Source organism: Hemitrygon akajei, unplaced genomic scaffold (assembly GCF_048418815.1).
Source record: "Hemitrygon akajei unplaced genomic scaffold, sHemAka1.3 Scf000045, whole genome shotgun sequence".
NCBI classification, from domain to species: Eukaryota; Metazoa; Chordata; class Chondrichthyes; order Myliobatiformes; family Dasyatidae; genus Hemitrygon; species Hemitrygon akajei.
The window spans coordinates 4373061-4398651 of NW_027331931.1; the positions used below are offsets into that span (position 1 = coordinate 4373061).

Consider the following 25591-nt stretch of genomic DNA (forward strand, 5'->3'; position numbering starts at 1 on the left):
GACAGTGGTGAATCTGTGGAATTCTCTGCCACAGGAAACAGTTGAGGCCGGTTCATTGGCTATATTAAGAGGAAGTTAGATATGGCCCTTGTGGCTAAAGGGATCCGGGGGTGGGGGGGGGGGGGGTTATGGAGAGAAAGCAGGTACAGGGTTCTGAGTTGGATGATCAGCCACGATCATACTGAGTGGTGGTGCAGGCTCGAAGGGCCGAATGGCCTACTCATGCACCTATTTTCTATGTTTCTATGTACAACATCAGTTTTCAGCGGTCCGATATCGACCCTCTCCCTTTTTTTAACTCTTTATATATCTGGGAAAGAAAAAAAAACTACTTTGGTATCCTTTCTTATATTATTGACCATATCCTTGCATTTCCTGCCTATTCATGTATAACTAGGAACATCTGTAACATAATTGCCTCCGACAGGACCCAGGCAGTAACTTGCAGGCACCCACAGCTCTGTCAACAAAAACTAGCCACAATTGCTGTAAATTTACCCCATCTGACCTTAACCAAATGCCCTCTGGTATTAGACACCAGCCTTATGTAAAAAAGAAACAAATAAAAGATGAGGGTGTCGACAAAAACTTTTATCTCGCAAACTTGTACACGTCTGTCAGATCTCCATTCCGCCACCAGAGTAAACAAACCAAGTTTAACAAACCTCTACTTGTAGCACATGTCACCAAATCCAGGCAACATCCTGATGAACCTGTTCTGTACCCTCTCCAATCCTTGCAAGAGCTGAACAATCAGAAGTGAATACAATACTCCAGATGCTCCCTAAAACCATAAGATCCAGGAGCAGAATTAATCCATTCGGCGCAGTGAATTTGCTCTGCAATTCCTCTCTACCCCATTACCACAGTAAACATTGACAGTCTTCCGAATCAGGAACATATCGACCTGTATTTTAAATATACCCAATGACTTGTCTTCCTCAGCTGTCTATGACAATAATTTCACAGAGTCACCACCCGCCAGTGAAAGAAATGTCTCCCAGTGTGGGACCCTGGCAGCCAGGACAATTTGCACAGTTCCCAAGTATGTTCATTTTCTGTATGAGCCTCCCATGTGGGATCTTGTCAAACACGCAACTAAAATCCAAGTAGACAATATCCATGTGTAACTTCATCCATCACCTTTGTCCCCTCCTGGAAGAACTCAATCAGGTTAGCAAGATGCTACTTCCCCCGCCCAAAGCCTTGCTGCTGAAACCTAACCCCCCACAAACATTCTCTCTGTCATACTCCCATGGGGCAGAAGATATAAAAGGCTGAAGGTATGTACCACCAGCCTCAAGGACAGCTTTAATTCTGCATTTATAAGACTATTGAATGTTCATCTACTATGCTATTATCTCCCAATAGCGTCTGAATCAAATAGCCTCTGTTAACCAAGTCCAGCTCCTGGCCTTCGTGTGTGGCTTAGCTACTAAGCCCGGTGGAAGAGTTTCATCCGAGAGCAGACAGGGCAAAGGCAGGTTACTGGGACTTACAACTATCTGCTTAGGGCAGATGGGTTTTGTCAGACACGATTGGCAGCTCCTCCAGGGGAAGAAAAACTCTGATCTCAATCCTCCGCTGCCTTGCCACTCTAACACTTCATGGGAGTAAACCCACAGGGAAAAACCTGGAGCTGGAACTCCTAAGGCAGTCTTATGTTGTGTTCAATGCAAACTGGCTGCTCCTGCGATGCTTCTGGTTCCAAGCTATATCTGTCTTTGCCGTTCCTTTGTGTTCATCAGATATATGGAGAGAGGAGCGTGCTACATGGGCAACTGCTTGCTCTCCATATAGCAGTGTCCTGTCTTGTGTTTTTAGTCAGCTGGGACGTAACATCCATGGTCGACCCTGACAGGCAGAGGTCTCATAATACAGCGCCCCACACCCCACTGCCAGACTGATCAGGAGCGGTTGCCGAGACATCACCACCCTCTCCCAGAAACACGGCGAACGTCACTGTCATGCTTGTGGTCTCTTCCATTCACAGAGACTCCATCTGTCCACCGCTCCTCCAACTTTGAAACCAAAAGCAAACAATTTTTTAATTGTCTTTCCAATGAGCTGTCGATCCGAAACCTCAAAGTCATTCTCTCCACAGATTCTGCCCGACCTCAGTATTTGACACATATTCTGCTCCTGTTTTAATGCAAGAGCAGTGGACACCTGTGACTCCCCAGTGTGCAGCTTTGCCAAAATGCACAGTGTCCTGCTTTCCGTATTTCCACAGCAGATTAACATTAACATCGTCTGTTAATGATGCAAACAATGCTTTAAACATAGTGAAATGTTGTTGTAACAGAAGTGCAGTCAGAAATGGAATAGAATATCAGGGGAATGCTCGCCTTCACAAGCAATTCATACCAAAGTATGAGGATTGGACATTTTCTGAGACATTAATCGCTGTCAGTTCTGGTGTCTGTGAACAGAGTTTTACTTTCTGTCTTAATATGATTGGAAGCATTAAATCCGTTCAAACACTGAATGTTGAATTTGTAAAATTCTTTGTCAGTTGAGCCATTTAACATTTTGACAATGTTCTCTGTTCCCATGGAAGATATTCAACAGAAACATAAGGAGACTCTGCGGGCACAAACTGAAACACTGAGAGTGAACACGATCCGGATGACGGAGAAGGTGAAGGTTTTCCAGCTGGTTGATCGATACGCTGAGCTCACGGTCATTTCTACTGTTCGAGATCGGAGACTGGTGGAACATGAGCTGCTGGCAAGAGGCAAAGAGCACGACGAGTGGAGACAGAAACACCTTCGCGGAGAGTTAGAAAAAATCCAGACTGATCAGTTATTCCAGAGCAGCTTTTCCCGAAGTAAGTCCAAATCTGGGAATTCAGCAGCAGTGGCCGGAGTCGCAGGGATCGGGAAAACAACAATGGTTCAAAAGATTGTTTATGACTGGGCCACGGGGAGAATATACCAACAATTCCAGTTTGTCTTCAGTTTCAAATTCCGGGATTTAAACTCCATTAACTGCAGAATAAACCTGATGGAACTGGTTCTGGATCAGTATCCTTACTTTAGGAATTTACTGAGAGAGGTCTGGAAGAACCCAGAGGGATTACTGTTTATATTTGATGGTTTGGATGAATTCAAGCACAAAATTGATTTTGCTGACAGTCAGAGAGATACAGAACCCAAGCACCAGTGCCCAGATCCCGAGTGGTGGTGTGAAGTGTCTGACATTGTGTACAGTTTAATCCAGGGCAAGCTGCTCCCAGGGTGTTCAGTGCTGGTGACCACCCGCCCCACTGCTTTATATTTATTGGAAAAGGCAGAGATCAGTATCTGGGCCGAAATCCTGGGATTTGTTGATGAGGAACGGAAGGAATATTTCATCAGACATTTTGAAGATCAGACGGTGGCGGAAGCTGTTTTCAAACATGTGAAGGAGAATGAGATCCTGTACACCATGAGCTACAACCCCTCCTACTGCTGGATCCTCGCTCTGGCACTGGGCCCCTTCTTCACACAAAGAGTCAGGGACCTGCAGCGAATTCCCAAGACCATCACCCAACTGTACTCCTACTATATTTACAACATCCTGAAAAACCATGGCCGTGAAATTGAGAGACCCCGTGACGTGTTACTCAATGTTGGTCTGATGGCCTTCAGAGGAGTATCCCAGAGGAAGATTGTGTTTACAGATGTAGATTTGATCAAGTACAATCTGCAGCCTTCCCAGTTCCTGTCCGGGTTCCTGATGGAGCTTTTGGAGAGAGAGGATGCTGCCTGGAGCGTGGTTTACACATTCTCACACCTCACCATCCAAGAGTTTGTAGCTGCAGTCGCACAATTCCTGACTATACACCCCGGAGGTATCCTGAAATTCCTCACTGAAGCCCACAACACGACAGATGGGCGATTTGAGGTATTTCTCCGTTTTGTTGCTGGTCTCTCCTCCCCAATGACAGCTCGGGGCCTGGAGGAGTTTCTGGGTCCATTTCCTCATCAGACAACCTGCCAGGTGATTGACTGGGTGAAGGAGGAGGTTAAACGCCAGAGTGGAAACACATGGAGTGAAGAAGGTAAAAGCAGCCTCCTGAACACATTGCACTACCTGTTTGAGTCTCAGAATCGTGGACTGGCTCAGGCCGCACTGGGATCTGTGGAAACAATTTCATTTAATGGGATGATACTGACACCAATTGACTGCGCAGTCCTGTCTCATGCCATTGGACTCTGTGATACAATAAAACACCTCGACCTGCAGAACTGCCATGTTCAGTGTGAAGGAATCCAGCGGCTGGGACCCGGGCTGCACAAGTGCCAGGAGTTGAGGTAACTTGATTTATCTCTCACTCTGAACTGTGAACCTGTTCCACAGTGTTGCTTCAATGTAAAGGGATTTGGGTCAAACTGTAGTAACGAATTGTGTCAAATTTGTAGTAAATCAGATTGTGAAGTATTGTGACAAATGCCCAGGGGATCAGCCAGTAATTCCCCAAGGACGGGAGGGTTCTGTGGTTCCTTGTGAAGGGATGTTGGGGAATTCATCAGATCAGTGAACAACGACCATTGGTTTAATGGTAGTAAATCACAGGAATGGCCGTGTTTCCTGCTGCCTGTGACACGCCCATTGACAATGTTCCTTCTCACTGTTACTGACACCCAGACTGGCACTGACTGCAGCAGGTGAGTCAGAGATTCACACCCCCTTCCCCTTACCGTCAGCAGACTGTCCCAGTGAGAAGGAAAGAAATACCATTGTGAGATTGTCCTCCCCTGCCCTTCCCTGTGTGTGACTATCACCATCAGTCCACCTGTGTGACTGTGCTCACTACCAGATACCCAGAACCCATGGGCGCATCTCCTCTCCCGATTGTGGGCCTCAGTTCAGATCCACCCCTCCCTTGCAATGTATTTCTGGATCATCTCATCTTGTTGGATTATCTTTTGCCATCGGTATACTGCTGTGGAACTTCTCATCCCCATCCCCGTCCTCCTGTGGAACCTCTCATCCCCATTACCCTTCCTCATGAGGGATCTCTCTTCCCCATTCCCTTCCTCCTGCAGATTCTGTCTTCCTATCCCTTTTCCTCAGGTGGGGTCTCTTCCAACATCTCCCATCGACACATTCCCACTCACAAATCTTCCTCACTGTGGGACTTTCTCCCATCCTTCATCCCTGACCCTCCCAACCCTCTCACATCAGGAACACTTTTCTAACCATCGGGGAATGGAATAGAATATGTGGAGTTTACAGTGTCACAACGACAGACTAAATTACTGACATTCGGTGAATACCCTGGAGCTGGTCAGTGAGGGACATTGACAGTGATGGGAACTTCGATCAGTGATTTACTGAAAGGTTTAATGTTTCCTGAAATATCCGAGTGAGAGAAATTCCCTCAGACCCACGGTTTGAATCATTATGTTCATCAATTTGTCTATTTGTGTTTAGACTTGGGGAGAATAAACTGGGAGATTCAGGAGTGAAACTGGTGTCTGCAGCTCTCAGGAACCCAGAGTGTAAAGTACAGAAACTTCAGTAAGTACCAGACTGTGGGAGATTGTGTTTACGGTCACTGGGTGCCTGACACTGAACATTAATGTGATCAGTAATTGTGTTACTGATGAACACGGGGGATTTGTACTGTTACGTACCCGTGACACGTGACAGTGATACCCTTGTCACGTGACTGGGGTTGAAGTTATACTGGACATGAGGTAATGGTGGAGTGATGTCATTTTCCCGCCAGTAGAGGTCATGTGACAGGTTTTTTCTACAGGGTATAAAAGGAAGACCCACCCTGTCAGGTGGGGCAGTTCGTGGCTGGATTTGCCAAGATGACTTCATGTCACTGCGTGATTTAATGTGATGACGCAGTTTAGTTAAGAATGAAGTTCTATATAATGCCTAAAGTTTAAAAGGTCAGAGCCAACGGTTTCTTTGCTGATGGAGAGTGAAGTTTGGAGATCAAGAAAAATCGATTTTCGATGGATTGACTTCGACCTTGTTTGATCCTCATTCGGAAGGATTTCGTTGACTATTCTCGCTGTTGACCCCTGGGATGACCAGAAAGGGTTTGAGAATAGTGTGGAAGAGAGGTCAGTCACTTTAAGTTGTTATATTTAATAAAATTCGACGTGGGAGTTCGACGCTGGGAATCGAAGGACATCGACGTGGAAGAGAATTTAAATCGCTTTAAAAAGTCTCTCCTTTTAAAAGTACCGTGAGCTTTTGAACTGTCGACATATCGTTTTAAAATACTGCTTTCATTCGGCATATCGCTTTGGAGAACTGGTTTTTTCAATACTACTTTAAAGACTGTTTGAGACTGCAAAGCTATTAAGAACTGTTTGATTCAGCTGCCAGCAGCTGGTTTCGGGTCATTGTTTGGGTTTGTTTACTTTTGAAGGGGGTTTGTTATCAGTGTTTAATAAACGTGTTATTCGTTATAAAACCCCTTGCCTAACTCATCTATATTATTGTTGCCCGAATACGTAACATAAATATGGGGGTACGTCCGGAATTGAATTATTTGAGTTAAAGTTTTTTGGATTTTGAATCGGTGTTTTGGTAACGGGGATTGCTCGATTTTTTTTTGTTTGTTTGGCTTGTGAGTGGTATTCGGCAACGATGAATATTGATGAGTTTCTGGATTCGCCAGACGCGGATTTGTTAGCGAAGGCGAAAAAAACTGAAGTCTCTGAACTTGCTAATCGGTTGCATCTTAAAGGGATCTTGCCAACTACTTCAAAAGCTGTAATACAGAGAAAGATCGCATCACATTTTGTGGCTTCGGGTCATTTTGAAGAATCGATTTTAGAATCGTTTCCAATAAGTAATCTGGAGATGCAGTTGCAAATTGAACAAATGATGTTAGAAAGGTGTAAATTGGAATCTGAGCAGAAGAAAAGAGATTTTGAATATGCAATGGCTAAATTAAGGTCTGTAGAACAGTCTGCTAATTCTAAAAAACCGTTTGTTGCTAGCCAAGAAATTAAATTGGTCCCTCCATTTAGTGAAACAGAAGTGGAGAGATATTTTCAACATTTTGAAACTATTGCTGGGATGTCAGAGTGGCCGAAAGATAAATGGTCAGTGTTATTACAGAGTGTAATCAAAGGAAAGGCACGACACGTTTACACAGCTTTAACTGCTGCACAAGCATTAGATTATGATATTGTGAAGGAAAATATTCTCAAATCGTATGAGTTGGTCCCAGAAGCGTATAGGGAAAAATTCAGGAGTTTGAAAAAGTCTGTGGAAAAGACTTATGTGGAATTTGCCTATGATAAAGCTATGTGTTTTGAGAGATGGGTTTCTTCTAAAAATGTAAATGGGGACTATGATACATTGAGAGAGCTGATTTTGATGGAGGAATTTAAAAGAAGCATTCCTGTTGAAGTAAGGACCTACTTAAATGAGAGGGATACTGATAAATTGCAGGACTGTGCTAGATTAGCTGATGAGTTTGTTTTAATCCATAAGAATAAATTTCCTCAGGGTAGAATTTTTAAGAGGAGAAATAATATGGAGACTCAAGGTAAATCAGAAATTAAATTAGAGGTTAATGAGAGAGGTAAGAAGGAAGGAAAGCCTGTGAAGGAAAGACAGTTTGGTCTTATTTGTAACTATTGTAAGAAGCCTGGCCATGTAATAGCTAACTGTTTCAAATTGAAAAAGAAAGAGAAGGAAGCAGTTCCAGATGCTTGTGTGCAACATACTAAAGCACCTGTAAAGTTACAGGGTTTGGTAAATACAAATGAGGATTTGTTAGAGTCTGACAAAGTTAGAAAGGGATATGATCATTTTATAACTGAAGGGTTTGTATCCTTGAAAGAAGGATCTACTCTGGTGCCAATAAAAATTCTTAGGGATACTGGAGCTTCTCAATCACTGATGTTAGATAGTGTGTTGAAGTTTAATGAAGAGAGTGATACTGGTGAGGTAAATTACATAAGAGGTGTTGGAAGTGATTTTATGCCTGTACGTTTACATGAAGTAAATTTAAAGTCAGGGTTAGTTACAGGATTTGTTAAGGTAGGATTACAGCATAGCTTACCTGTGAAGGGTATTTCTTTATTGTTAGGTAATGACTTGGCAGGTGGACAAGTTTTTCCTGAAGTGCATTTGACAATGGAGTCAGATGTACCTGAGGTGAATTTTAACACAGATTCTTCCTGTGTTGTGACTAGAGCTATGGCTAAAAAAATTGATGTGCAGAATGAGGTTGTTACTCATGACTGTTCAACTCAGGATTCGAGTTTTGAGGATGTGTCAGAAACTTTCTTACCTTCGTTGTTTGAACAAGATTCTGGGAGTAAGTCTGACTATGAAGATTTATCTCTGTCTCGGAAGGAGATGATAGCGGAGCAGAATAGAGATCCTGAGATTGTAAAATTAAGGGAACAAGCTTTACTAGGTAGTGAAATTGAGAAGGTGTCAGTAGGATATTACTTGGAAAAAGGAGTGTTGATGAGGAAGTGGAGGTCGCCTACAATTCCTGCAAGTGAGGAATGGAATGTTGTTTATCAGGTAGTTGTTCCTAAAGTTTATCGGAATGAGATTTTGACTTTAGCTCATAGTGTGCCTTTAGGTGGACATCAAGGGGTAAGGAAAACTGTGGACAAGATTTTAAAACATTTTTACTGGCCTGGTTTAAGAAAAGATGTGGCGATGTTTTGTAAGACATGCCATACTTGTCAGATTGTGGGTAAGCCAAATCAGGTTACACCAGTAGCTCCATTACAACCTATTCCAGCATTCGGTGAACCGTTTTCTAAAGTTATTGTAGATTGTGTTGGTCCATTACCAAAGACAAAAACTGGTTATCAGTATTTGTTGACTATCATGTGTACTTCGTCTAGGTTTCCAGAGGCAGTACCACTTAGGAATATAAAAGCTAAAACTGTGACGAAGGCTCTTATAAAATTCTTTACTTATTTTGGATTGCCTAAGGAAATACAAACTGATCAAGGTAGTAATTTTATGTCTGGATTGTTTCAACAGATAGTTTATAAATTGGGAGCTAAGCAAATTACTTCGTCTGCGTACCATCCAGAATCGCAAGGTGCTTTGGAGAGGTTTCATTCTACTCTCAAGAATATGATTAGGACATATTGTGTGGAGAATGAAAGTGACTGGGATGAGAGTATAAACTTACTTTTATTTGCAGTAAGGGAATCGGTACAGGAATCTTTAGGGTTTAGTCCATTTGAACTTGTGTTTGGACATAGAGTTAGAGGACCTTTAGCTTTATTGAAGGAACAGTGGATTAGTAAGGAAGTGCATACTAATTTGTTGGACTATGTTTTGAAATTTAAGGACAGGTTACAGAGAGCTTGTAGCTTAGCCAAGGAAAATTTAAAGTTGGCTCAGGAGAAAATGAAGACTTGGTATGATAAGGAAGCTAGGATGAGGATGTTTAAGCCTGGAGATAAGGTGTTGGTTCTTTTCCCAGTGCAGACAAATCCTTTACAAGCTAGATTTCATGGACCTTATGAAATTGTGTCTAGAGTTAATGATGTGGATTATGTAATAAAAACTCCAGATCGTAGAAGGTCAACACAACTTTGCCACATAAATATGATTAAACCATATTTTGAGAAACAATCTGATACTGTGACTGTTGTGGTTAGTGAGAATGAGTTGGATTTAACTGGGAACATGATAGATGATTCATCTGACTTTCATTCTAAATCTAACATTGTTTCTGTTAGGTTACCTAATTCGACTATTTTGGAAAATATGGATGAGAAATTAGCACATTTACAGCTAGAGCAGAAACAACAGATGAAGGAATTGATTTTTAAGTATAAGGATTTGTTTCCAGATGTTCCGAGAAGGACTACTATAGCTTCACATGATGTAGATGTTGGAGATGCCAAACCTATTAAACAACATCCATATAGGATGAACATGGAAAAATGTGAACTTGCTGAGAAAGAAATTGAATACATGTTAGAGAATGATATTATTAGACATTCTAACTTGAATTGGAGTTCGCCATGTGTTATGGTGCCAAAACCTGATGGTAGTATTAGGTTTTGTACGGACTATAGGAAGGTGAATGCTGTAACGAAAACAGATGCATATCCAATTCCTAGAGTGGATGATTGTGTAGATAAGGTTGGAAAAGCAAAGTTCCTTACAAAGATTGATTTATTGAAAGGGTATTGGTGTGTTCCATTAACGGACAGAGGTAGAGAGATTTCTGCATTTGTAACTCCATCTGGGTTATATGAGTATAATGTTCTTCCATTTGGGATGAAGAATGCGCCAGGTACTTTTCAGAGGATGATTAATTCTGTGATTCAGGGATTGAAAGATACTGATGCTTATATTGATGATTTAGTGACAGGAAATGATACTTGGGAAGCACACATAATTGCGGTGGAGAAATTGTTTGAAAAGCTTTCAAAAGCTAACTTGACTATTAATTTAGCCAAGAGTGAATTTGGACATGCTACTGTGACTTACTTTGGTTATGTTGTGGGTCAAGGTAAGGTAGCTCCTGTTCAGGCAAAAGTTCAGGCAATTTTGGAAATTCCCACTCCAACGGGGAAAAAAACTCTCAGAAGGTTTTTGGGAATGGTAGGATATTATCGAAAATTTTGTAAGAATTTTGCTAATGTTGCCCTTCCATTAACTAATCTTCTGCAGAAGAATGTAAAGTTTGTGTGGACAGTGTTTTGTCAGGAAGCATTTGAAAAATTGAAAACAATGATATGTGAACAACCTGTGCTTAAGGCACCTGACTTTGAAAAACCTTTTTCATTAGCTGTGGATGCTAGTGATGAAGCTGCGGGAGCAGTATTGATGCAAAAGAATGAGGGTGATGAGGTTGATCATCCGGTAGCATACTTTTCTAAGAAATTTAATAAGCATCAAAGAAACTATTCAACAATAGAGAAAGAATTGTTATCTCTTGTTTTAGCTTTGGAATATTTTGAGGTATATGTTGGTACAACTCAAAAACCACTTATTGTTTACACTGATCATAATCCGTTAGTTTTTCTGAGTAAGATGAAAAACAAAAACAGAAGATTGTTAAATTGGAGTTTGATGTTACAAGAGTACAATATTGTGATAACTCATATTAAAGGTAAAGATAATGTGGTTGCTGATTGTCTATCTCGATGTTGAATGTACAATGGTTTTTTTTGGAGTGGTTTTTTTTATTGTAACACTCCTACTGTATTGTATATTGTGTATGTTATATGATTTATACATTTGTTTTTTTTTTGTAAGTAATTGTTAAAAATTTTTGTTCTTGATAGACCAAAAATGTTTTTTTTGGAGGGAGGTGTTACGTACCCGTGACACGTGACAGTGATACCCTTGTCACGTGACTGGGGTTGAAGTTATACTGGACATGAGGTAATGGTGGAGTGATGTCATTTTCCCGCCAGTAGAGGTCATGTGACAGGTTTTTTCTACAGGGTATAAAAGGAAGACCCACCCTGTCAGGTGGGGCAGTTCGTGGCTGGATTTGCCAAGATGACTTCATGTCACTGCGTGATTTAATGTGATGACGCAGTTTAGTTAAGAATGAAGTTCTATATAATGCCTAAAGTTTAAAAGGTCAGAGCCAACGGTTTCTTTGCTGATGGAGAGTGAAGTTTGGAGATCAAGAAAAATCGATTTTCGATGGATTGACTTCGACCTTGTTTGATCCTCATTCGGAAGGATTTCGTTGACTATTCTCGCTGTTGACCCCTGGGATGACCAGAAAGGGTTTGAGAATAGTGTGGAAGAGAGGTCAGTCACTTTAAGTTGTTATATTTAATAAAATTCGACGTGGGAGTTCGACGCTGGGAATCGAAGGACATCGACGTGGAAGAGAATTTAAATCGCTTTAAAAAGTCTCTCCTTTTAAAAGTACCGTGAGCTTTTGAACTGTCGACATATCGTTTTAAAATACTGCTTTCATTCGGCATATCGCTTTGGAGAACTGGTTTTTTCAATACTACATTAAAGACTGTTTGAGACTGCAAAGCTATTAAGAACTGTTTGATTCAGCTGCCAGCAGCTGGTTTCGGGTCATTGTTTGGGTTTGTTTACTTTTGAAGAGGGTTTGTTATCAGTGTTTAATAAACGTGTTATTCGTTATAAAACCCCTTGCCTAACTCATCTATATTATTGTTGCCCGAATACGTAACAGTACCATCTCCTGTCTCTCTGTCCTTCACTCTCACTCTCTCTCATCTCCAGGCTGGACAATGTCGGTCTCACAGATTCTGGTGCCGAGGATCTCGTCTCCGCTCTCAGTACAAACCCATCACTGATGGATCTGGACCTGAGTGCTAATAAACTGGGAGATTCAGGAGTGAAACTGGTGTCTGCAGCTCTGAGGAACCCGGCGTGTAAAATACAGAAACTGTGGTAGGTACAAGACTGTGGGAGATTGTGTTTACAGTCACTGGGTGTCTGACACTGAACATTAATGTGATCAGTAATTGTGTTACTGATAAACACTGGGGATTTCTACTGTCTCCTGTCTCTCTGTGTCCTTCACCCTCACTCTCTGTCATATTCAGGCTGAACCATGTCGGTCTCACAGATTCTGGTGTCGAGGATCTTGTCTCCGCTCTCAGTACAAACCCATCACTGATGGTGCTGGACCTTGTATCAAACTCGCTGACAGACCGATCTGTCCCCGCTCTCCGCCGCCTCATACTGACCCTCCCGAGTCTGGAGCGGATTGGGTGAGTGTTTGTGTTCAATGTGATAAAATATCAGCGGATCCGCGGGTTTTCTGGTGATATTTGTCTGTGAGAGTTGTTGAAACATTAACCCCGGTCCCCTGTTACTCACATGTGGTCTGTTTATTTCATCTTTATTCTCCCATCTGTTTCAGGCTGAGGAACAATGTTTTCAGTGAGGCTGGGAATCGTTTCAGTGAGACCGGGTGGAAGGAACTGGAGTCTCTGCAGGAACCCAGCCCCGGAATGATAGTGACCATGTGAATATCTGAATATGTAAACATCCCCGCTCGCGGGATGGGGACATTTTGGCCGTTTTCCCGTATGCCCCTTTAACTGCAACCCTTACCTTTAATAGACGTGCGCCAGGTATAATTCCCAACTATTCTGACCGAACTGGCTCCAGTCTTGCGCTCTGTGACATCAGAAGCGGTCCCTCAGTGACGTATTTCCGCTTCTTGTCCTGCGGCACAGCTTCTGCCCGATGTTCCCGTTCGAGACCCCTCCCACGTGAGTCCTCCACGTAGGACCCTGGGTCATTACACAGACAGGAAGATCCTGGGACCCCGTGACCCGGACAAGGTTGTCCGGGGAGAAAATCTTTTTGCTCCCTTTGCTGAGGACAGTGCATTCGGCAGTCTGGCCGATATAATAATGTTAAATTGACAAATACCTCAAATGGGACAGTAGATCTGCAGCGATCCCGGACGTGGTCCTGAACTGTGATTTTAAAGATTATCGGTTCCCCGATGGAGACCGACTGTGAGATTATTCAATCTGTCACTGCTTTTCGCTGGTCAGTTAATTGTGTGTGACTATGAGTGAATCGGAAGCAGTTTATTTGTTCCCGTACGTCAGCAGCTCACACATTAGGACCATAGAAGATTACAGCAAAGAAACAGGCCTTTTGGCCCTTCTTGGCTGTGCTGAACCATTTTTCTGCCTCGTCCCAATGACCTGCACCTGGGCCATATCCCTCCATACACCTCTCATCCATGTACCTGTCCAAGTTTTTCTTAAATGTCAAAAGTGAGCCCGCATTCACCACTTCATCTGGCAGATCATTCCGCACTCCCACCACTCTCTGCGTGAAGAAACCTCCCTAATGTTCTCTTTAAACTTTCCCTCTTCACCCATAACCCATGACCTGTTTGCTTTTTCTCTCCCCTAGCTTCAGTGGAAAAAGCCTGCTTTCATTCACTCTATCTATACCCATCATAATTTTATACATCTCTATCAAATCACCCCTCATTCTCCTACGCTCCAGGGAATAAAATCCTAACCTATTCAACCTTTCTCTATAACTCAGTTTCTCAAGTCCCGGCAACATCCTTGTAAACCTTTTGTTCACTCTTTCAACCTTATTAATATCCTTCCTGTAAATAGGTGACCAAAACTGCGCACAATACTCTAAATTCAGTCTCACCAATGTCTCATACAACCTCAGCATAACATTCCAACTCTTATACTCAATACTTTGATTTATAAAGGCCAATTTACCAAAAGCTCTCTTTACGACCCTATCTACCTATGATGCCACTTTTAGGGAATTATGTATCTGTACTCCCAGATCCATCTGTTCTACTGCACTCCTCAGTGTCCTACCATTTACATTGAAATACCTCACACTTGTCCGCATTAAACTCCATCTGCCATTTTTCAGCCCATTCCTCCAACTGGTCCAAATCCCTCATCTAACATTGTTAAATTTACACTTGTCGTGATGAAATCAATAAACCGCTGTTACTTCCTGACTTGGTGTTGAACTTGTCTCATTTGAAGAAAAATAGTGACCTGGGGTTACTGTTGCCCCCGGTGAACTGCAATAATGGGTCTGAGCTCCTCACACTGGTACTGCAGCGTCTCAGCTCCAGGCTGAGGGATGTCAGTCTGATGGTGTCTGATCCCCAAGACCCCTTCACTAACCATTCCCATTCAGGCTGACACACGACTCCCTCACACCCCAAATACCCACACAATCCCGACCCCCACCGTCCTGCAGGATCTCCTTGTTCTCACAGAAAAAAAAGACAAAAGAGATTGGAAGCTCATATACTGATAGTGTTAGTCACAGGCTTAATATCATTCAATAGCGTCCCATCATACAATCCCAGGGACAAACACAGGGTGAAGCTCCCCACACACCATCCCAACACACATTCTGGGACTACGACCCACACTGAAGTTCCCTCTGCTCCGTCCCGTCACACACTCCCGGGGTCAGACACAGCATGGAGCTCCCTCCACAACGTCCCTTCACACACTCCCGGGATGAGACACAATCTCCCTCCACTCCTCCCATCACACACTCCCGGTGTCACACACAGATTGGATCTCCCTCCACACTGTCACATCACACACTCCTGGGGTCCGACACATAGTGAAGCTCCCTCCAAACCATCCCATCACACACTCCCGTGGTCAGACACAGAGTGAACCTCCCTCCACACAGTCCGATTACACATTCCCGGGGTCAGATACGGAGTGAAGCTTCCTCGAAACCATCCGATCACACACTCCCGGGGTCAGACACAGCATGGAAATGTATTGAATGAGCTGGGAGAAATCGAGGAAGAACTGTTGTGTTAAGTTCGTGAGATAGATTGGAGGTGGTTCTAAATGTCTCTTGGACATGTGAGTGAGCGGCTGTTTTAGTGTGGAAGCTTCGTTTGGAGTTTTTCTGCCAGTTTGGACTGGGTTCATTGACGGCTGCGAACAGCGTAGCACCCTGCTGTGGCTGCTGCCAACTCGCCAGGAAGCCTTCTCGCTCAAAAACCGGAGACAAACGCCATTGTTACCCCACTAACATCGGGACAACATCACCCCCCCCCCCCCCTCATCTTCATGATTCTTGTTTGGTGTAGGAGCCGGAGCATCTGTTGAGACATCTTGAACTCTCACGGCCTGGGAGGTCTTCAGGACAGATGGAGCATTTCCTGGCATTGGAATTTCTGGCGCTGAGCCAGCAAGGTACTGTTGAGTACAAACTTTTCTGGCCAGTTATCCAAACCGCTCCAGGACTTTATAACCAGCACCACCATATAGTTCTCGATTCGGGCGTAGTGCCAGCATGCCGGACCAGTCTCCAGGGAGTCGCAGGCCTTCGGGGAGTTATGCAAAGGTGGCTGCCTCTCCTGCCTCGAACAATGCCCTATTTCGGTCGGTGAAAGTGGAATGTGGGGTGCAATGTATTTTGCGTCCTGGAATTAAGCTGAAAAATTGTGCGGAGGCCATGGAAGACCTGGTGGGGAAAGGTGGTATTTTGACCACCGAGAAAGAGTTCAGGAAGGCAGTGTTTTGCTGGAGAATGATGAGTTAGTGAACCGGGCTCTTAGCAGGGGGATCACGGTGGAAAACATCTTTTTATAGATGGAGCTGATGACAGCTCCCACACAACGCATCGTCCTCGGTCACGTTAAGCCTTTCATCCCCAAAGAGGATCTGCTTCCCTCACTAGCACGCTTGGGGCAAGTACGGTCAGAGATAAATGCCATCAGACACAAATTTAAGAGACGCACCCTCCATACCGTAATCTCGTTCCGGTGACAGGTATTCATGCAGCTGGAAAAGGAGGAGGAAGTTGAGGGACGGTTTACAGTCCGGCACGAGGGGTACGCTATCAGGTACATTGGAGCTGTGAGCACCCACGGTGCCATGCGTGCGGGGAAGTGGGGCACTTTCTGAGGGACTGTCCTAACACCCAAATCCCTAGGGAGTCCACATCGGGCAACAATGCCCCAGCTACCTCTGCACCGGATTCTTATTCCTGCACCTACACCTGCGCCTTCTCCTATCTCTGTCCCTATTCCTACCTCTGTTCCAGTCTCTGGTCCTACCCCTGTGGTTCAGGCGAGTGTTCCTGAGGCTACGTGCAGGGAGGTTCAGGCGAGGGATGGGGTGGAGCCTGTGCGGGGAAGGAAAGCGAGGAAGAAATCCAAACACACTCAGAATTCGGCCCCCGACACCGCAGAGCTCACGCCCATTTGCCCTGAAGTGGAGCGGGAGGCTCGGGGAAGCGCACAGTCGGACGGGGTGATGGAAGCGATGAGTGCCACCCCATCGGTGAATCCTGCACCTGTGTGCTCCTCTAGCTTGAAGAGGAGAGGGGAATGTAGATGCGGGGGAGTCCCAGGAAGGGGTGGGAATCCGGGTAGAGATTGGTTGAAATCCTGAATCCCCAAATGTGGCCACCAGCCCTATGGTAGGTGGTGTGATTGTGCAGGACACTAGTGCTAGGCCTGTTTGCACAATTAAGACAGACCTGGAGCCCTCCACCCAGGACTTAGTAGTAAGCGTCTCCCTGGAGGCAAGTGTATTAAACAGTATGAGCGGAGAGGAGACCAAGTTGTCTCACCGTCAGAATCAGGCTGCTGGTGGAACCTGAGGAGGGTCATATACTCTGCATACCGACCCCATCAACTAATGGGAGTCCATGGGGATTTTCCCTCCATTGTCGTCACTGTGGATAAGACAGATGTGACGGTGGAGCAGGCCGGTATGAGTGAGGTGCCCGCTGCGCAGTGTGTGTTAGAAGTGCAACCATCTATTAGAACATACGGGGAGGAGGATGAGGGATTTATCTGTGGTGAGGGGTTAGAGGGAGACTCCTTTGATAGCGAGGTAATGGACATCCTCACCCTTCCTGAGAAATCCTCATTCATACATGTGGAGGAAATTAGAGATGATAATAATAATAATAATAATAATAATAATAACAACTTATTTATAAAGCACCTTTCATCCAGACGATGCCGTTCACACCACATCACAACGGGATAAACTGCAAACTAGAAAATAAAAGACAAAATGCCAGTCGTAATATGTACCGCAGACTTCTGCACAGTTTTAGGTGTTGAATTCTACAGTTTAGGAGCATAGTTCCAAAAAACAAAACCCTGATCTCCTTATTATTCTTTGACCTTCTACATTATCGTCTGCCTGCACTGCATTTTCTCAGCAACTGAAACACTGTTTCCCTAAACTATTCTGTTCTGCTTTTCCTTGTACAACCTCATTGCACGATGTGATGTAATTTGGATCGCATGCTGAAATGTTTTCCATTTTACCGTGGTGCATGTGACAATAATAAGCCAATTTACCTATTTATTGTTTTCAATAATACAGCGCCCCCTTGGTTGCTTTAAATTGCTATACCCGGGGGGTGGTAGTGGGGTTAAGCTCCCACGACCTATTAAATGCTCCCAGTGGTAAGCAACTGGCTGAAGTGCTGTAGTGCTCTGCGTGTATCTCCATTCTTGACCTGCTTCCTGCAGATCACTCCATTTATTGTGATGATTATGGATTCCAAATCCTAATGTGTCTCCTTTAGCTCTGTCTGACCTGCACATCATCATCACTCCAGTCAGAGTGACCTCTAGTTACTCGGTCAATTTGTCAGGAAACCTCTCTTTCAGTCACTACATCAATGCACACCGGAGTCCTCAGTGAATCCATTCCTTCTCCAGACATGCCTCAGAATCTTAGAATGCTACATTGCAGAAACAGGCCCTTCAGCCGAAATGTTAATCTGCCTCGTCCCATCAACCTGCAATTAGAACATCGCCCTCCATGTCCCTCCCATTCATGTACCAATATGGAATTCTCTTAAATGTTAAAATCCTGCCGGCATCCATCACTTTCCCAGGCACCGTGTTCCACACTGTTGCCACAGTATGAATGACGATAATCCCGTTGTTGTTCATTTTAAACATTTCACCATTCATCCTTAGCTCATGAATTCTTCTTCCAGTCTAGCTGTAACTTTATATAGCTCTATCAAATCTCCTTTCATTCTCCTGAACGCCAGGAAATAAAGACTGCACCCACAGCAATCTCTTCTGGTTCCCTTTAAGCATTTCACCATTAATTTTTAATTCATGAACTAATTCCAGTCTATACTCTTCAGAATTTTCTATAGCTCTGCCTGATCTCCTCTCATTCTCTTTCGCTCTGTGGAATGAAGTCCGATTCTATTTAATATTTTCCTACAAATCAAGTCCTCACATACGGGCAATATCCTTGTATATTTTAAATATGGTCAATGGTAGGTCATTGAAGGCCAGTTAGAAGAGTGGGCTGAAAGACGGCAGATGGAGTTTAATGCTGATAATGCTTATTAATGCTGATAAGTGTGCAGGGCTACATTTTGGTAGGAATAATCCAAATAGGAAATACATGGTAAATGTAGGGCATTGAGGAATGCAGTAGAACAGAGTGATCCAGGAATAATGGCGCATAGTTCCCTGAAGGTAGAATCTCATGTGGATAGGGTTGTAACGTTCTCGCTCGGGTGTGAAGTAACGCCGAGGTAAACGTTGAGATAAACCAGAATCAATGCAAACGAGACCGCAGTAAGATTAACCATTTACTGTTCACTCTTCACATTAACGCATGGTGACAACTGTTGAAAAACAATACAGGATTGGTACAGTGTTTGTTTCCTTCTAAATATCACATTTACATTGTGAATACTTGCAAAGGTAAAACTACGATAACTACATTACATTAAAGTGCAGCATACAGTCAGAATCTAGCTGCTCCATTGGCTGCTTTAGATACACTTCAATACAAACTATCCCGACTCTTTAACTGACGAAAAGGTAAACCTTACCGACCGTCGTTACTTTTAACAGAATCGGCGTTAACATTTTAACTCGAAATATCGATTATCTAATAACTTACAGCGTTGCTTTCACTGTGTCTTTGGTGCATAGAGAGACCCTAGTCAGCGTTATGGTGGCACATGTGAGTGACCCCCACCCTTGCGTGAATCTCAAACCGGTAATTTCCCACAAGACGCGGCGAACCCGGATGTGACGTCATCGCAGCCGCGATGTATTACAGACAAATCAATTGATTTAAACAATCCTAACTTTAACTAAAAAATGCTAACAAATTACTACGCGAAAATATTATAAACTAAATAACTGCCATAAAGGCAGCACACTCCCCGCTTGACCTTCGTAAGGTCACAATGAACATAATACAAACTTCAGTCTCTAAATCAGTCATTAGGTAGAAGTAGAATGACTTCTGTAACGGGCCTTTGGTAAATTGTCACATCGCCTTGGTCGGTAGTTTTCAATTCAACCTTCCTGACATGTCCATCCCTACTAGGGAATGTGGCAGTGATCCTGGCCATTGGCCAGCAGTTGCGGGCGATTTGCTTGTCCCGGAGTAGGACTAAATCTCCAACTTGAAGGTTCCTGCGGGGTTCTGACCACTTTTGTCTGTGTTGCAACAAAGGTAGATATTCCTGTCTCCAACGAGACCAGAATCGATTTGCCAGGGCCTGGACCTGTCTCCATTGCTTTGTGTACAGATCCTTATCGGAGAAGTCCCCCGGTGGAGGGGCAGCTCCTGCCTTCTGCGTAAGGAGCATTGATGGCGAGAGTATGAAGGGGTTTTCCGGGTCAGAAGACACGGGTAGGAGTGGTCGTGCATTCATAATGGCTGTGACCTCTGCCATTAGTGTGCACAGTACCTCGTGGGTCAGTCGGGTGCTTTGCTGCAGAAACATTGAATCAAGAATTCTTCTGGCGATACCAATCATCCGCTTCCATGCGCCTCCCATGTGAGAGGCGTGTAGTGTGTTGAACTCCCAGTTGCATCCCTGCTGACTGAGGTATTGTTGCACCGTTTTGTCCATCCCCAGCTCCTTTGATGCTCCAACAAAGTTCGTGCCGCGGTCAGACCTTAACTGTTTTGCAGGGCCTCAGTGCGAAGAAGCGCCTGAGAGCGTTAATGCAGCTGGAGGCATCCAAAGATTCGATGACCTCAATGTGTACCGCTCTCGAACTCATGCAGCTAAACATAATGGCCCACCGCTTGCTCTCTGCCTGTCCCCCTCTGGTACGCCTCGTAGTGATAGTCCAGGGACCAAACACGTCGAGCCCCACATATGTAAAAGGAGGACAGACCTCGAGGCGTTCTGGTGGGAGGTCCGCTATACGTTGAACTTCCAAACCGCCTCGCAGTTTCCTGCAGGTTACGCATTTATGAAGTATTGAATTGATCAGTGTTTTACCTCCCAAGATCCACAGTCCTGCTGCCCTTATTGCTCCTTCCGTCAGGTGACGGCCCTGATGCCTTACCTGTTCATGGTGATGGCGAGTGAGCAGTAAAGACACGTGGCTGTCTTTGGGCAGGATTACCGGACACTTTTCTGCAGCTGGAAGTTGGGAGTGGATTAACTGACCTCCGATGCAGATGATAGCGTTCTTCAGGATCGGGCTGAATTTCCTCAGGGGGCTGTCCTTAGGTATTGGTTTATTAGCTTGGAGAGCTGAACTCCTCTGCGAAAGCCGCTCTTTGAGTTGCTTTAAGGATGACGTCCTTTGCCTGGGCCAATTCGTCCGCAGTGCGGGCTAGGTTACATTTGTGCCATCCCTTACATTTACTGTTTCGGGATGAACGTTTGTGTGATCTGGCCATGTGAATGAGGAACGCAAGTCCTCTCACTAAAGAACGCCAAGTGGAGAACCGTTGAAAGCGTTCGTTAGTACGTGTCAATTCTTCGAGGTAGGTGGCTCCTGTTTGTATTTGCGTGCGAATTTCCGAGTCCCTTTCGGGTTCGATCAGTTCAAATGTCTCACTCGTTTGAGTCTTACCCGTTGGTGGCTGATACAGAAAGTGGGTCCGGTGAACCAGGATGTCTGCACCAGACGAGATGCAGGTAAGGATCTCGATGCATGGTCTGCAGGGTTATCCTCAGTATGTACATAATGCCATTGTTCGGGCTTTGAAGGCAGGCGGATACGTTGAACTCTATTATGAACGTACGCGTAGAAGCGTTTTGATTCGTTATAAATATACCCAAGCACTACTTTGCTATCTGTGTAGAACTTGATCTCGTCCAGCTCTAGGTCTAGCTCGTCCTGGATAAGATACGCCATTTCCACAGCCAGGACAGCTGCGCACAGTTCAAGTCTTGGGATTGTCGGCTCGGGCTGGGGAGTGAGCTTCGCCTTACCGGTTACAAATCCTATTTCGACTTGACCACCCTGCTTGACCACCTTCAAGTAAGCCACAGCACCGATGGCCTTGGTAGACGCGTCCGAGAAAACACACAATTCTGTGTGCACTGCCGCGGTAGGTGAGGTCACGGTGTACCTACGTTGGATATGAAGCTGTTTTAGGTCTTGAAGTGAATCTCTCCAAGCCTCCCATTTACTGAGCTTGTCTTCTGGTAGGGGAGTATCCCAGTCAGAGAGCCCAGAGGTAAGTTCTCTGAGAAGGACTCTTCCTTGGATTGTAACTGGTGCCAGTAGACCCAAGGGATCGAAAACACTGTTAACAGTGGAGAGAACTCCACGGCGGGTAAATGGCTTGATTGCGGTCGGCACGGAGAAGGTGAAGGAGTCAGTCATAATCTCCCAGAGGAGACCCAAGCTCCTTTGCGTGGGTATGGTTTCTCCGTCTAAATCTAGGTCTTTGATTGCTGGAGCACAGTCGTCGTGTGGAAAGGCCTCCATTACTGCCTGACAGTTTGATGCAAACTTATGCAAGCGGAGGTTTGACTCGGCAAGAGAGGCTTGTGTACGTCGGAGCAGATCGATTGCTTCGTCTTCTTTCTGTAGTGATATCAAGCCGTCGTCGACATAGAAGTGTCTTTCTACAAACCGAACGGTGTCGTCGCCGTGCTCCCGTGCGCCCTCTCTGATGGCTCTTCGCAGCCCGTAGATGGTCACAGCGGGCGATGGACTATTGCCGAAAACGTGGCCTTTCATCCGGTACTCGACGACTTCCTTGTTAATGTCGTTGTCCTTGTACCATAAGAAACGGAGGAAATCGCGGTAGTCCTCCTTTACTAAGAAACAATGGAACATCTGCTGGATGTCCGCTAGGATTGCGACCTTCTCCTTCCGGAAGCGTAGCAGGACCCCGAAAAGGGTATTGTTTAAGTCGGAGCACGTCGTTAAGGGAGATGCCAGCGCACTGAGCACTGGAGTCGAAGACGACCCTGATCTGATTGGGCTTTTGTGGGTGGTAAACCCCAAACGTTGGGAGGTACCAGCGCTCCCCGCCTTCCCTCAGTGGCGGTGCCACTTCGGCATGTCCATTAGCGAAGATCTTCTCCATAAATGCTACGTATTGTTGCTGCATCTCAGGTTTCCTTTTCAGGGTTTTTTGCAAGGATGTGAACCGCTTGACCGCCTGCTCTTTGTTGTTTGGCAAGCGCCGGCGTGGTTCTCTGAAGGGTAGTGGGGCAACCCAATTATTTGCTTCATCCCGGAAGACCTCGGTGTCCATTATTTTTAAGAAAATGACGTCTTGAGCTGATGGAGCGAGTTTATTATCATGCTCAGTTTGAGCGAAGACTGACTGACCCAGCGTCTTGTCGGTTACTTTACATTTGTTAAAGCCTTGCCGTGCTTCCTTAATACACATGAAACTTGTGCAGGGTTGAAAAATTGAATGGCGGCCACTCTCTAGCACATTGGTCTTGAGTGTATTAACTGTTGGTTTGTGTACGTCGCCGAGGCACACCTCTCCTATCACCACCCAGCCCAGATCCAGGCGTTGCGCAAAGGGGGCGTCGTGTGGTCCATTGACCTGCTGCCTAACCTTGTGTGCCCGGAGAACATCTCTTCCTAATAGCAGGAGTATTTCTGCTTCTGGATCCAGCTCTGGGATGTGTTTGGCGATGTGGTGGAGATGGGGCTGGTGTAGCACCGCACTTGGCGTCGGGATCTCGGTGCGGTTGTTCAAGATTTCATTGCGCTGTAAGAGCGGAGGGAGACGGATGACGACTTTACCATCCAGGGACTCGATCGGGAAGCCTTCGGCCCTCCTTCCGTAAGTTTTCATGTTGCCTGAGCAAGTTCTAAGGTAGTATGGGAACTGCTCGCTCTCGATGTTGAACAAGTCAAAGAACTCTGGACGGGCTAGCGAGCGATTGCTCTGATCATCCAGAATTACGTAGGCTTTGGTGGCCTTGTCTTTGGCTCCCTTAGGGTACACCTTAGTGAGACAGATCTTTGAACAAGAACGGCTTGCCTGAGCTTGACCGCAAACTTCCGTACAGCTCGAGCTGACAACAGGTGTCCTGGAGTGAGCTCCTCCCTCCATGCCGTCCTGTTGTGGGGGTGAAGGAGCTTTGTCGGTTTGAGGTAACGGGCCAGGATGCATGGCCCAGTCGTGATTAGTGCTATCACATTCCAGGCACTTCACGGCGATCGTACACTCTCTCGCACAGTGAGAGGTCGAGGAACAGCATCTAAAACATATTCCTTTCTCCTTGAGAAGGGCCTTCCTCTCTTCGAGGGGTTTTTCCCTAAACGTTCTGCATCTTTTGAGGGGGTGGGGTTTGTTATGCAATGGACAATTCTTGCTAGGGTCGTTGTTAGTTGTAAGGACTTGAGTCTTAAGCGCTGAGACTGGTTTAGTAATGTTGGAATTATTCGAAGTGGATTTATCTGGCTTGGTGTAAATTGCACTGCTTCCTGGACCTATGAGGCTAGGATCGTTTCGCTTCTTCGCCTCCTTGCACACGAACCTGGTGAAATACTCGAAGGGAGGGAATCGACCTTCGTGTTCTTCCTTGTAATCTGAGGCAACGGACAACCACCTGTCCTGCAGCCCAAATGGAAGTTTGTCCACGAGTTGTCTAATCCCGGTTGGAGTGTCTAGGTATACTAGACCAGCTGAGTGGCCATCTTCTTTGGCGCCTTGAATCTCCATGAGTAAATCTCCGAATTCTTTTAGCTTGGTGTGTTCCTTGGCTGACACCTTAGGAAAATTTCCCAAACGTTGGCATAGCGCCGCCTCAATAATTTCGGGGGCTCCGTAGCCCTCCTGAAGTCTCTCCCATGCTTTCTTCAATGCTAGCTCGGGTTTGTTGATGTACACTGAACGCATGCGTCTCACCTGTTCGCATGATTCTTTTTCCAGCCATTTTGCCATAAGATCCAACTCCTGGGTTGCTCTGAGCTGGACTCCGTCGATAGCATTGGTGAAAGTGGAGTGCCATGCACGGTAATTTTCAGGTTTATCGTCGAACTGGTATAGTCCTGAAGTGACGAGATCCCGTCGTGCGAAATACCGTGCTGCGGATTCGTCTGCAAGTGGCGTGCGGGCTGAGGGAACATGTCCACAGGTACACGACTGAGGGCGTACATCTGTTATGGGATTTGCTGGTCTGGACTCAGTCTTTGCCTCTCTTCTCCCCAAATCCGGTAAGTTCGGTGTCGAGAAGTACTTGTCGTGAGCCCTTGCATTCCTGGGTTCATCGCGGAGTTGTGAGGGTAAATAATCTTTCTCGGATGGACGTGATGCCGTCGGGCCTCTCCAAGACTCCTCATGAAGTGGGACGTTATCGAATAAGTAAGGAGAGGAAGAAAGAGTCTTCCATTCCATTTGAGATTGGACATAGTCCCTTGTACGTTCCAATCCGATCTTTTCTGAGGTAGATTTTCCGTCCTTCGGATCATGCATTTCTTCGGCGTCTTCTATTAACTCTGCTTCCACCTCGGCAGCTGCTGCTTCTCGTTCTAGCTTCAGCGCTTCTAACCGTGCCTCTACCCTTTTCCTTTCCAATTCGTTTTCGGCTTCTCTGGCAGCCGCTTCGGCTTCTCTGGCGGCCTTTTCCTTCTGGTTTTCGGCTTCTCTGGCAGCCGCTTCGGCTTCTCTGGCAGCCTTTTCCTTCTGGTTTTCGGCTTCTCTGGCAGCCTTTTCCTTCTGGTTTTCGGCTTCTCTGGCAGCCTTTTCCTTCTGGTTTTCGGCTTCTCTGGCAGCCGCTTTCATCTTTACTTCTAATTCTTCTTTGGCAAAGCGCGCTCGCACCTTGGCGGCTTCTGCTTTCGCTCTTGCTTGGGTGGCCTTACTTGATGCCCTACTGCCCCTGTCGCAGGATGACGATGACTTTGACAACGACTTGATGCTGGATCGGGTTGACATGGCTGCACTTTAAACACCTGATA

General features: G+C 45.3%; 1 protein-coding gene across 1 annotated transcript in view; it reads left to right on the top strand.

Moving 5' to 3' along the window:
• Positions 1 to 14421, top strand: part of LOC140720621 (NACHT, LRR and PYD domains-containing protein 3-like) — a 57495-nt gene extending 43074 nt beyond the window's left edge. Inside the window, exons 10-14 of the mRNA XM_073035453.1 lie at positions 2561 to 4298; positions 5422 to 5508; positions 12181 to 12351; positions 12507 to 12674; positions 12827 to 14421. Of these exons, the coding sequence (XP_072891554.1) occupies positions 2561 to 4298; positions 5422 to 5508; positions 12181 to 12351; positions 12507 to 12674; positions 12827 to 12935 (2273 nt within the window). The 3' untranslated portion in view covers positions 12936 to 14421. The remainder of the gene's footprint in view (positions 1 to 2560; positions 4299 to 5421; positions 5509 to 12180; positions 12352 to 12506; positions 12675 to 12826) is intronic.
• Positions 14422 to 25591: the final 11170 nt, after the last annotated feature.